Source organism: Sylvia atricapilla, chromosome 7, assembly GCF_009819655.1.
Source record: "Sylvia atricapilla isolate bSylAtr1 chromosome 7, bSylAtr1.pri, whole genome shotgun sequence".
In the NCBI taxonomy this organism is placed as follows: Eukaryota; Metazoa; Chordata; class Aves; order Passeriformes; family Sylviidae; genus Sylvia; species Sylvia atricapilla.
The window spans coordinates 36,490,192-36,503,530 of record NC_089146.1 but is presented as its reverse complement, the minus strand read 5'-3'; the positions used below and the strand labels follow the sequence as shown (position 1 = coordinate 36,503,530).

Here is a 13,339-nt window from a genome sequence, read left to right as displayed (position 1 = left end):
AAAAATCCACCCACCATTACATGACAGAAGTTGGGGAAATGATGTTAATGAGATCTGAACGTGGAAATTCCCAATACTTTTCCCCGGCATCCATAAAAACAAAATGATATAAAAGAAATCTGACAGATGTAGCGTCATATGGAGTTCCTTAATGGCAATGCTCAGCCTTGCAAAAAAAAAGATTTACAGCCACAGTCACTACTAAAAGTTGACATTTGCATTGAATAATTCATCATTTGCTGCTTGCTGGGCTTTGTTGCCTTTCTTTTATCCCTCGGTGCTATCAGCTCTGCCCTCAGCGAGGCCAATCAGTTCCAGCAGATGCAGATATTTTGTTGTTACTCCCAAAGCCTGACTCTGTTTTCAGCTAAACCCGCCTTAAACCAGCCCTGGTGAGGATCCTTGCCTGTCACAGATTTGATTTGCACCGTTACCAGCCCTCAGCCTAATTCCCCCCCAAAGCATTCCAAGTATTTTAACAAGGATCACATGTGCCTTGGACATGGTTTCCACGCCTCCCACCAGGAGAAAGTTCTCTCACCTCACTCTCTGTGTGGAGGCAGCTGAGGATTCCTGATGTGAGGATAAAACACGTTGGGAGCCACACCTGGACAGAAAATTGTACCAAATGGCTGCTGAAACAGGACTTTATGGGCAATTCCATAAAAGTCACTGTCCCCTTGATGGTTTTAGGATGGCAAATCCCACGCTTTTACTTCCATTCATCTCCTAAAGTTTGTCCAAATTTTAAAAAATTATATTGTATTTTTTATTTATTGTCTAACACTTTGCTGTCTATTTTTTATCACTGTAACAAAGTTACAAATGACAAAGATTTATTCCTTCCCAATACCCCATTTGTTATTTCCTGTTTGTTATTTTGGTTCATGAAAGTCCCAAAGCCAAGTCTGGGAACTACAGAACTACAGATTCTCCTTTTGGTCCCAATTCAACAAATGAGGGGAAGGGAAAGGGAAAGGGAAAGGGAAAGGGAAAGGGAAAGGGAAAGGGAAAATGAAAGGGAAAGGGAAAGGAAAGGAAAGTAAAGTTATTTTTTATATGTAAATCTTCCCTTTTTCCTTGGAAGCAGAGAGCTCAATCCCATGACTGACAACACATACTGACGACCCCCAAAACTTTGTTATTTTTATGACTTTTTCTCTCTGTAGAGAAAAACCACTGAGAGAAACAAGAACTTATTTTCCTGGAAGTGGAAACGAGCTGTATTTCTGCTGGCAGCTCAGAATTGCTTCTCCTTCAAAAGGGCCTCAGATGATTGTGGTTTGAGGAGACAGAAACTTCTCAAGTGGGATGAAGAAAATGTCTGTTCTAGAATCCTGTTTGGTGCCTGGGAAATTGGTTCCTCCCGGCACAGACCTGCTGTGGGTCCAGGTGAAGCAGGACCCAGCTGGGTAGAAATTCTGCGGGTTTGTGACCCAAAGTATGGATTCCTCAGGCATTTAGGGAATTATCAGTGAAGGACTTTCCACTTACCTGCACCATGGATGTGGATGTGGCTGGAAAAGCCTTGGCTCACCACCCCACAGCTCAGCCCAGCATCAATTCCTGCCTGGAATTTTGGAATTCTTCAACCTGTGCCAACCTGTGCCAGTGCCTCCCTGGGATTTCACACGGGAATTCGTCAGGATGCTCCTGCTCTTCCTTCCCTGCTTCATCCAGTGGAAGTCAAAAAACCCTTCCCACATCCCAGATCTTTCCCAAAGCAGGAATTTCCAGACAGTATTGTTCTAAATATAATTTCCCCCCACCAGTTCTAAATCCTACCCCTCATCTCCCTTTGGGCTGACACTCAATTACAGCCAAATCCTTATCTCGCAGCAGGTAAAAACGTGGGAGATGGAATCTCTCCAGGATCTTCTTTCACTGGGGGATTCCAAATCAAATCTTGGATTTTTTAATTTTTTTTTTTTTTTTTTTTGAACAGAACAACAAAAATTGCTTTGAAGTGTTCAGAGCCAAGACCTGGCAGAGGGAAGAGCTCCCAGTGCTGAGCTTTCAGATGCAAAGCCAATACCAAGTGTCTCCATTCCAGGCTAAAGAGAGGTGGTAATGCAGGATCACACCAGGCTGGTGGGAGTTTTTGGGAATTGTCCACTCAGGCAGCATTTCTGGCATCACCACCAACCCAGCCTGAGGCTGCCTGCGAGTCGGGGCAATATTTAAGGACACACAAGAGCATGGAATTGCTCTTGATCCTTGGGAACACGAGGATATCCAGACAGCAGGAGCAGGGCAGGAATGTTCGGTGGGGTGTCTGTGGGTTTGGCAGTCCCTGCAGCACCCAGGTTTGTCACCTGGGCATAGAGAAACTGATTTTTTTGTAGGATTTTTTTAAGCCTCCAAGTGTTTTTCCATCACTGACTGAACCCCGGGGTGAACAGTGAGTACGGAACTGAAGGATCTGTCTGGAGTTTGGGATTCCTGGAAACCTCACGCCTGGAGCACTGAGTGTTTTGGGGGGAGCTGCAGGGTCAGAGGGCTGGGCTGGCTGTGAACCCCTGGGATGAGATCCTGCCTGGTTTGAGCAGGAGCCCCCAAAGCTCCCTGAACTCACCCGTGGGGTGCTGCCGACACCGTGCCCTTCCCGGAGAGCACAGACCCTGGCCAGGCTGAGGGATCCTGAACTGGGAATTCTCTTGGCTCTCCTGGATTTAACTCCACCTCACAGCTGGGAGCTGCTATTTGAATTTGACAGAGGTGCCCGTGGGCATCCCACGGTGGCATCGAATAATCCGTCGGAAGACAAAGTCCCTGCCCCGAAGAGAACAGCACAGGAACTGTTTTTTCTGGTGATTTAATCATAATATTGACAACTTTATCAAAAAATTACAAAACTGATATTAAAAAAATTCTCTAATTCTTAGTAAGACTAGAATGGGTTTTTTTTTTGTTTTTTAAAAAATAGAAAAGCACTTTTATGCTACGGCTCTTCTGGAATTCTCACATTACAACCCTACATAGCAAAATACAAACTGTAGCTAAGAAAGGTAATTCAGTCCTAAGGTAATTCAGTCCACCACGAGCCCTCTAATATCTCTAGACCATCAAACTCAGGGACTCCAAAAGGATTTCACATGACTCATAAACCTTCTGCAAAGATGATTTCGGAAAGACCTTGGAATTCTGAAGTTCCTCTTAACCCCTAAAACCTTAGACTGTGAGGATAACAGACCTGGGACATCAGAGGTGGGGTGGGTTGGGTTTTTTTTTTTTTTTGCCTTTTCCTTTGTTTTTTAAATTATTTTTAACCTATGTGGATATTAGTTTCTTTTTTTTTTTCTTTTTTTTCTTTTTTTTTTTTTTTTTTGCAGCTGATACCAGCCAGAACGTTGAAAATACGAAGAAAATCCATCTCAAGAAACGAAAATATTTTCGTTCCGTTTCTGGCGTTTCCACACAACGCACCATGAAGAGAAAAAAAAAAACAGGAATTATTTCCTTTCATTTGAACGTCACCTGAATGACTCAACCACGTGTTCAAAAAAAAAAAAAGAAAAAAAAAAGAAAAAAAAAGAAAAAGCCAAGCATAATAAATAAATAAATAAATAGACAAGAATATGCAACACTTTTACATCCTCAAGGAAATCACGGCGTTTTTCCCTAAATCTACCGAGGTCCTGGTCGGCGTCGTGGGCTCGCTGTACTCAACTCAGCCACTCTCAGGTGATTGTGCCATGGTAATGACAAATCCAGTGGTGTTCCACTTTCCACAATGGAGGAATTGCTCTTTTTTTTTGTTTGTTTGTTTGTTTGTTTAGCTTTTTTTTTCATTTTTGTCTTTTTTTTTTTGGTTTTGTTTTTTTTTTTTTTTTTACTCCACCTTTTAAATATAGGAATTCTCTCTTAAATTAGAAAGTAGGCAAAAAGTATTTTTTTTTTAAATTTTCATTTTTAAGTCTTCTATTAGAAAAAATAGAGATTTTATTAAACAAAAAAATAATAAGGTAGAAAGAAGGGTTGGGCCTCCATCAAAAAAGTAGATTATGCTTTAATGCAAAGAGAAAGAAATGGCTCTATGGGCAAAATTCAAGTATGAGTGACCAGTTTTTTAATTGTAAAGTCGGTGCAACATTTCTTAAAATGTTACAACACTGCATGACCTGTAATGCTCACAATATTTACATGAACTGCTTACATGAAACCATAAAAACTCTAAAAGAGAGAGAGAGAGAGAGAGGAAAAAAAAAAATCGGTATGGACTGAAACAAACTACTCCTAGCACCCACATCAATGCCATTATTAACCGAGGAAATCAAGTGCACGAGAATACTTTACATAATCTTAGGGATGTAAAGTAAACCAGCGGGGAGGGAGCACAAACCTAAAGGGCCAAAGGAGACACCAACTCAGCTCTGGGACACGAAGCGGAGGGAGGAGGCAAAGGGAATCCCGAGGGATGAGGGATCCAGCGCACGGATCGGGACGGGGAAGAGCCCAGGGGCCACCGGGACACGGCCACGAGAAAAACGGGAGCGGGGCGACCCCCGGGAAAGGCTCCGGGGGCAGCGGGGACACAAACGGAGCTGCCCGCGGAGGGGACTCCGTGCCGGGGACAGCGACAGCAGCGAGCCCGACAGCCCCGAGCGGAGCCACAGCGCCCGGGCAGGAGAGGGAACCGCGAGCCCCGGGATGCCGGAGATCCCCGGGATGCCGGAGATCCCCGGGATGCCGGAGATCCCCGGGATGCCGAGATCCCCGGGATGCTGGAGATCCTCGGGATGCTGGAGATCCCTGGGATGCCGGAGATCCTCGGGATGCCGAGATCCCCGGGATGCTGGAGATCCCCGGGATGCCGGAGATCCCCGGGATGCCGGAGATCCTCAGGATGCTGGAGATCCTCGGGACCCCCGGGATGCCGGAGATCCCCGGGATGCTGGAGATCCCCGGGATGCTGGAGATCCCCGGGATGCCGAGATCCCCGGGATGCCAGAGATCCCCGGGATGCTGGAGATCCCCGGGACCCCCAGGACGCTCGGGATGCTCGGCTGCCCGGGATGCCGGAGATCCCTGGGATGCTGGGGATGCTCAGGATCTCCGGGATGCCCAGGATCCTCGGGATCCCCGGGACCCTCCGCTGCCCGGGCTGCTGATCCCTGCCAGTGCTGAGGCACAGCAGAGCCCCAGGCGGGACTCGGGGAAAAGGAAATCTGAGGTATCGGTGCTCCCGGAGGCAGAGGTGGGAGGTAAAGCTCCACCCCGGCCCGGGAATGGTGAGCTGGAATTATCTGGGGAAGCCTCACCACGGCTTCTCTCACCATCGCCACCGGCCGTGTGAAAAAAGAAAAATGAAATCAAATGGAAAGAATGTTGTGCTACACTTCCGTTCGTTAATTTTATAATGGCTCATAGCTTTAGACTTTTAAATCTGTAGTGTATTAATTTTTCTTTCTTTTTTTTTTCTACATATGTTTCACATTTCTCACTTAATATAACATAAATAATTTGGTTAATAGATTTAACCTGCGCATTTCAGCCACATTAATATATATAAGAATCTGTTAATGGTATAAATAATTCTTCTTAAATAAAATAAATCTGATATGTTACATAATACTGATAAAAATTACTGTTGCTAATAGTTTTGTAAGCCACCCTTAACTTATTTTTTTCTTTTTTTTTTTTTCCTGTTCTCAATACTGCGAGACGGATCCCGGGATTGCTTTTCCCGGGGGCTGTGGAGTGTTGCCCTTTTCTCCTACTGCCAAACCCAAGGTAACCAACAGCAATCAACGCTGGTCACTGCTGCAGGCAGGGCCTCTGCTCATTCCATAATGAAACACCGTGTTCATTAACGACGTTAGCTAATTGACGCTAATTAATCTAAGGGGTGGTTGGAGGGGCTCGACGTTACGGGGGGGGTATCGACTCTTTAGTTCCTCAGGTGGCTCTGAAACTTCTACAGAAACAGGTTGACTCAAATAGTCCCTCTACTCTTCTTATTTTTTTTTTTTTCTTTTTGTCCTTTTTAATCAAACCTACAGCGCTCTACAGTTCAAAGCTAAGTAACTAAAAAACGCAACCGAGGGGGTTGCAGCCTTTGAATTGTTAATTGGAGCTGTTGATCCCACACCCCAGTCGGGAATCTGCCAGGCTGAGCTCTCCTAAAGGCCTGAACTGGAGTACAGCACTTCTCCAGGCAAGGTTCATTCCACACAGACAGAGCAATGAACACACTCAGTGGCGTGAAGTGGATGTCATAATTAAGGTATTACATAATCATGCCTTCTCTCTGCTGTTAAATACAAAAACAGCATCTTTTACATTATCATATAAAAGCATTTAGGCTGTATTTTTATTTATCACTTTACACTGGTAGTCTCTTGTATGTGTACTCAATAGAAACCAAAGAATTTTGTACACTATTTTTTGTACAATAAAAGATAAAGTGTGCATTAGGTACGCTTGTACATGACAATATTGTACAATATTTACAGTTCAGATATCACCATGAAATTCTGTATTATCTATATACACAATGAAAATTTCTCAGAAACATTTGGACTATTTCTTATAATCACAATTTTTAGTATTATAGAAAAAAAAAAAAACCTCAGTAATCATCTGACATTGTTACTGCAACCTTTCAAGATTTCTGATTGGCTTCTCCAGCAACCTCTATCCCTCCTAAATCATCCCAAATGTGGCAGCAGTGCTCCTGGTGGGGCCCTGCCATGGACAGACCCACGTCTGCAGCAATACCTACAGATAGACTCATGTGCACGTTCACTGTGATAAGGACTGGACCAGTAACAAAGACATTCAATGTTATCTAGAGATCTTCCTCCTCTTGAGTTTTGGAGGCTTCACTTGTCTGTCTCCCTGCGGGATTTGGTGGACCTAAAAATAAGTATATTCACAGGTTAGCACAGGACAGTGGTCAGAGCTGGCAGGAACCAGCTCTCAGCATTTCTCAGCTCCACTCAATAAAGGGGCTTCAAACAGCTCGGAGAAACTGGCAGGAAAAGGTTGATTCCATAAGCTGTGCACCCTGAACCTTGGAGAGAGGCAGCAGCTCCAACCTCACTTTGTAAAATTCAGTTTCAATAAAAGATTTGGCTGGGAAACAACCACATCATCGGGGACTGAAACCCCCCGAACTGCAGCAATGGCAAATTCAGTGACAAACTTTCACCCCCTGTAGTGACCAGAGCGATAAAAGGTGGGAAGGAGATGGTGAGAAAACGCTGGTCACAGGGAAAACTGGAGAAATCCAGCTCAGGGCTGTGAGTGAGGAACGAGAGATGGTCAGGAAACTCTTGGTGCTGAAAAGGAAACGTTCAGTTCCCAGCTACTGCTGGATGGATTTGGGAGCCAAGGTTTGGCATTGCTGGGAGAGAACCAGCAGGAGAGAGAGGAGGAGGAGGAGGAGGAGGAGGAGGAGGAGGAGGAGGAGGAGGAGGAAGGCTGAGCTGCTGTGGAATGCCACCACCATCTGGCAGCAGCAGCTGCAGCTGCAGCAGAGGAACCAAGCCCTCAGCAGCTCCCTGGGCTCCTTCCCAGCACTGCCATTCCCTCCTCCCCTGCCTCTGCTCCCTCCTGGAGCTGCTGATCCCATTCCCCATCTCACACAAGCTGCGAGTCACCCCGAGGAGCTGCTGAGTCCCTGGGAGTGTTCCCAGGAATGATGATCCTTGTGGGAATCAGCCCTGATCCCAAATTCTGTGCCCACATAAACAAAGGGCACTGCAGGTCCATGGGTTTGGGTGACAGGAGAAGCAGAGCAGCAAATCCAAACCCCTGAGCCACTTCCTGCTGCTCCCCATGCCCAGAGCAGGCAGATTTTGATAATTCCTGGGTTTATGGGTGGGAAAAGGTGGCAGCAAGATGGGCCAGCCCAAACACCCATCCCACATTTATTTGTTCCACACCAACAATCAGCTCCTGCTTTCCTTGTCCTTCCAAAGGAGGGAAACACAAAAACCTTATTTGGAATCAAGGCTCCAATCTCACTTTGTGAAATTCGGTTTCCACGAAAGATTTGGTTGGGTTGTTACTTAAAAGGTACTGAAGAACTTTTTAAAATATTTCTTGCTGGGTCTGAAATCAGCTCTAAGCCTCCTGTTCTTCAAATATATAAGTAATTATAAATATATTTCATTTTTATACTCCAGAAGCTCTCCAAAGCATTGCTTCCAAACCTGCACATCCTCAGTCCTGAGCACTGAATATCAGCAAAAAACCATTTTTTCCCCTGTGTTCAAACACTTTATAATTAATAATTTGAATAATTAATGGCCAAATAGAAGATGTGGGAGGTTACATGATCTGTGATAGATTTGGTTTTTATTTTCAGGTGGGCTGCAGTAAAATTACAGCCACGTTTTAGAAATCAAAATGAGGATATTTTATAAACAAAACTTGTGATTGGAAAGATGCTGGAGTTCCACAACAACACTGTAATTAGTGTGGAAAAACAACTCTTGGGTGTGATATTAAAAATATTCTTTGTTGGTTTTTTTTCTTTTTAACTTACCTTTCATGACAGCATCTGTCATTTCTCATGGGGAAAAACTGAACTCCAAGAGCTTTGCACTCAAAAGAAAGATGCTTTCAAATGTGGTTTCAACACTTTGCTACCCCAGCTGAGAAACAAATGAACCTGATTTTGTGTCATTGGCCAGAGGAACCCATGGAACACGGGCAGGACTGGAACCCATCCAGGTATTATCAGGCTGGATGAGTTCTAAAGTAATAAAATTTGCAGTGCACTTAAAATCCTCCAGCTTTTCCCATTTTTCAGAACCATCAGACTTTTTTTTGGTTTTTTTTTTTTAAACAGGGGAAATATTGAAAATTCCTCATTATTTCAGAAAACAACCCCAGAGTTTGTTAAAAAACCACCCAAGCCAAGCCTCCCTCCAATGGACACATGCAGAAAAAACATGGAAAAGGAGAATATTCCCAAGGAAAAGGAACTTACATTCCCAGACATTTTGTCTAGTTCACTCATGGCCTCGTGTATAGCAGCTTCTAAATGGTTATTTAGCTTTCCACTTCTAGGGAGAAAAGAGGAAAGGCATCAGTAATTCTCAAGGACAAGAAAATGAAGTAAATTCTGAAGAAAACTCAAAACCAACCAAACAACAAACACAGGAATTCACTGGGACTGTTCTGACCCAGGCTGGGAGCACGAGGAGGAAGATCAGCCCTGTAACAATATTCTGGAAAGTAAAGGTTTGTGTTGGGATTACAGAAGGAAAGTTAAAATATCCTTCAAACTTTGAATTGACTGGATGAATTATCTCAGATAATTCAGCTTTACCCTGGAATGGCAGCACCCCACAGGCTGAGGGAGAGCTGGGGTGGAGGTTTCCTTCTCCCAGCCCACAGTGACCCCAGGCCGTGGGGCACCTTTCACTTCACAGTGACAATTCCATGGCTCTGTTCGTTCCTCAAGGACTTTCCCCACCTGGACAAGGTGACAGGTCCTGCTTTGGGGATGAGAACCATGTCTGTCCTGAGGGAAGGTGATGGCACAGACAGGAAAGGGGGCACCTTGTCCCCTGCTGGGACACCAGGCCTGTCCCTTACAGAGACACCTCCCATAAAAACCCCTTTCCCCATAAAAACCCCTTTCCCCATAAAAACCCTTTCTTTCAAATCCCAGAATCCTGCAATGGGTTGGAAGGGGCTCAAAGCCCATCCAGTGTCACCCCTGCCACTGCAGGGACACCTCCCACTGTCCCAGGCTGCTCCAGCCTGGCCTGGGACACTGCCAGGGACAGCCACAGCAAATCTGGGAATGCCAGCCCAGGTCCTGGGAAGGGGAAGCTGCAGGAGAGCACAGCTGGATCAGGGAGGGGCTGGGAAGGCTCCAGGAGAGCACAGCTGGATCAGGAGAGCACAGCTGGATCAGGGAGGGGCTGGGAAGGCTCCAGGAGAGCACAGCTGGATCAGCTGAGGGGGCTGTGCCATGGCCTGGGGAGCAGGGCAGGGATGTGGCTCCAGGAGGAACAGGATGGTTGAGTTGGAACTGAGACATAAAGAATCTGTGGAGTTCTGGAATGTGACCATCACTTGGACACCAATCCTGCTCTGCTGAACCAACTCTGAGCCTGTTGATGGGGACTCTGAGTGCAGCAATTACATTTAACACTGAATGTTTAAAAAAATTGGATAAAAATCCAACAGCACATCACAGACCAGAAAGAAACCCAGGAACTTTGCCACAAAAATCTACAGCAGGACATGGGGAAACCAGGAAAGTCCACTAAAGGATCTGAACTAGGAAATAAACTGAAGCATGGAGAAAAACCTCAGCAAGGGCTGTAAAGCAGTGGCTTATGGCAGCTTTAACCACCTTCAATCTGCTCCTGCTGTCCCTGAGTCACTGATTTCACCTCAGGGACATGAATAAATAACTGGGAAGTCACCAAAAGCCCTTCTGCGTTCCCTTAAAATCCTGGCAGGTATTTTGAGGATGATGTTGGAGAAAGCAGCCACCAGCACTGTCTCACTGGTATAAAAATTCCTTCTCTTTGGCCCCGTGGGACACAGAAATAAAAGGGAAGCTCACCCCTTAAAAGGAGGGGAAGAGAGGGAATTATTTAATCCCTTTCAGCCTGTGGTAGTCCAGAGCTGAGTTTAAATTCTCCCAGATTTAAGAATACATTTTCGCTGTGACAGCAAAGAAGCACAATCACAGACCAAACCCAATCCCAGCTCAATTCCCACTCTGTCATCCTTTTAAAGATGTCCAGAGGGTTTTTTTTTTTAACCTCAAAATTCAGTAATTTTCCTTTTTTTGCCCATCTTGATGTTTCACATCCCAATATTTGCTGTTCCACAGTTCTTCTACGCTGGAATTTGTCACCAAAGGTGAACTTGGATAAAGCCAGCAGCTGACACAGGAGTGACCCAGAGCTCAGCCAGCCCAACCCCACAAATCCTGCAGCACCTCTCAGCAGTGGGAATAAAGGGAATTTCTCAGAATAAACCTGTGCTGAGAGGCCAGGAGGTCAGGTCTGGTTAAAAAGTGTGCTTTGGTCAGGAGACATTTGGATGGATGGATGAATTTGGGTGGAATGATGTTTTTGCTGGAGTTTGGGAATCCCTCCAGAAGTGGGATATTTTAGAGGAGGAGATGCACTCGAAACACATGAGATCCCAGAACCAACGGCAGGAATTCCAAGGGATGAACCCCTCAGCTTGGCTGAGCTGCCCCAGAAGGGCAACAGAGCAGGGAAATGGCTGGAATTGGGTGGGGAAGCACCCCAAAAGGGCAGCTGAGCAGGAGAATGGCAGGAATTTGGTGAGGAAGGACCCCAAAGGGGCAACAGAGCAGGAAAATGGCTGGAATCTGGTGGGAAAGCACCCCAGAAGGGCAGCAGAGCAGGAGAATGGCAGGAATTTGTTGAGGAAGCACCCCAGAAGGGCAGCAGAGCAGGGGACTGGCAGGAATTCGGTGGGAATTGGATGGACTCACTTCCTGTTCCTTTTCCTGGCGCGGCTGAACGCCTCCAGCCCCTCCGTTAGTGTCTTCAGCTTCTCCGGCTCCACCTGGGGAAGGGACGGACACCAAACCTCGTTACCCACAGCACCAAATCCCAACTTCTCCTGCACTGGGATGCCTCTCCAGCAGGGCAGGAAGAACACCTGGAGCTCCCCAGCCCTCCCTCATTTAGCCATTCCTGGAATTTCCTCACCGGCAGCAACAGAAAACCAAATCCGAGACGTTTGTGACAATAAAATTGAGAAAAAAAATCTTTTAAAGCCCTTTCTGGGCAGTGCTGGTGAAGTTTCCAGGGATTTTACACTTTGCACTCACAGGGATTTTACATCTGGAATGAACACCTGGAATTCTCCATTTTTACACCAGTGTTTCCATCACCTCCAGTTCCTGGAATTCCAAGTCTCTTTTCAACTCATGGCACGGCCAAATTCATTCCCATTCCAGCAGGAAATCCTTATTTGCTTTCTCAGTCCAGGAGTCTTCATTTTATTTGTATTAAAATCAGTTCTTTTAATGATATTTTAGATTTTTTCTTTAGTGATCAGGGCTGAATTTGGGCACGTGCTCAAGAGAATTAAAAATCTTGAATTTAAATCTTGAATATTTTAAATTTAAACCATTTCAACCACTGTGTGGGCACCAGTGAGTCCCAGTGTTATCAACAAGAGCAGAAAATTAATGATAACATAATCTCCATAATTTCATCATTTGCATCTCAAAACACGAAGCCACTTCACTCTTATTATTTTGATCTGGCTCAGTCATTCCAGCTGGTAGAAACAACAAAATCAGATTTTTAGAACACATAAACCTGAAGAAAAGAAATGGTTCCATTCCTGTTTCTTTGCTACATCTGACTTGACATTTTACAGAAACACAAATTAATTGAGAGTGTGCCTATGCCCAACCTGGAAATGAAGTGGGAACGCAAATTCCCTCCAAATTCAGCCTTCCAAATATTAAATAATTTATATTCACCACAGATCTGATGTGTGGACATGGCAAGGCAGAGGTAATGAGTGAGCAGTTGCCAAAATCTCTCAAAATAAAGCCCAAAATTACACATTTAGAGCAAATTTCAGAGCCTTGAAGTCACACCTGTGCTAAGGAAATTTGGAATGTGCTCCTCCAGGCACTTCCAGGAGTCACTAATGGAGAAATCTGCACTTGGGGAGCTGAGATTTCAGTTTTCATGAAATAAATTCAATTATGCCACAAATTGTAGCGTTTTTCCCTTAAAAGCTGCCCACTTTTGATGGAAATACTTCCAATAACCCCTCCCTTCACGGGGTTTTGGAAGAATACAAATTCAGAAGAAACTGAGAAGCTGGGGAACTTTTCTAAGGACAAACATGAGAAAAAAGGAATTATCCCTATCCACGATGGAAATGTGTATCTAAGGAACAAACTGCCAAGAGAGAAATTGCAAAGTTCAGTGGAAATAAAGTTCTGAAGGACTATTATCATGTTTGGGAAACAAAGGACCTCTTAAAGTAACAAAAAAATCTTCATTATTGGCATTTCGTGATGGTTAAACAAAAAAAACCATTTGGGTTTTTTTGGGGAGAAGCATCAAATTGCTACAAAACAGGGTATGGAAAGCAACTCCAACAGAAATAACAATTAATAATTAATAGTAATTAACAATCAGTATCAACACCAGGCCAGGGAACACCAAATCACACACACAGATGAGAGGAATCCTCCCTGATTTACCTGCAGAACCAGAAAAGCCCAGTTCAATCAGCTCAGTTTAACCAGCCCAGTTTAACCAGCTCAGTTTAACCAGCCCAGTTCAATCAGCCCAGTTTAACCAGCCCAGTTTAACCAGCCCAGTTTAACCAGCCCAGTTTAACCAGCAGTTTA

General features: G+C 44.9%; 1 protein-coding gene across 3 annotated transcripts in view; it reads right to left on the bottom strand.

Annotated features, from left to right (window-relative positions):
• Window positions 1-6,199: 6,199 nt before the first annotated feature.
• MBD5 (methyl-CpG binding domain protein 5) overlaps window positions 6,200-13,339 on the bottom strand; it is a 110,975-nt gene continuing 103,835 nt past the window's right edge. For all 3 annotated transcript variants that reach the window (XM_066323188.1, XM_066323187.1, XM_066323189.1), the window contains 3 exons: window positions 11,447-11,520; window positions 8,942-9,017; window positions 6,200-6,858 (listed from right to left, as the gene is read on the bottom strand). In XM_066323188.1, coding sequence (XP_066179285.1) covers window positions 6,787-6,858; window positions 8,942-9,017; window positions 11,447-11,520 — 222 coding nt within the window. In that variant the 3' untranslated portion in view covers window positions 6,200-6,786. The remainder of the gene's footprint in view (window positions 6,859-8,941; window positions 9,018-11,446; window positions 11,521-13,339) is intronic.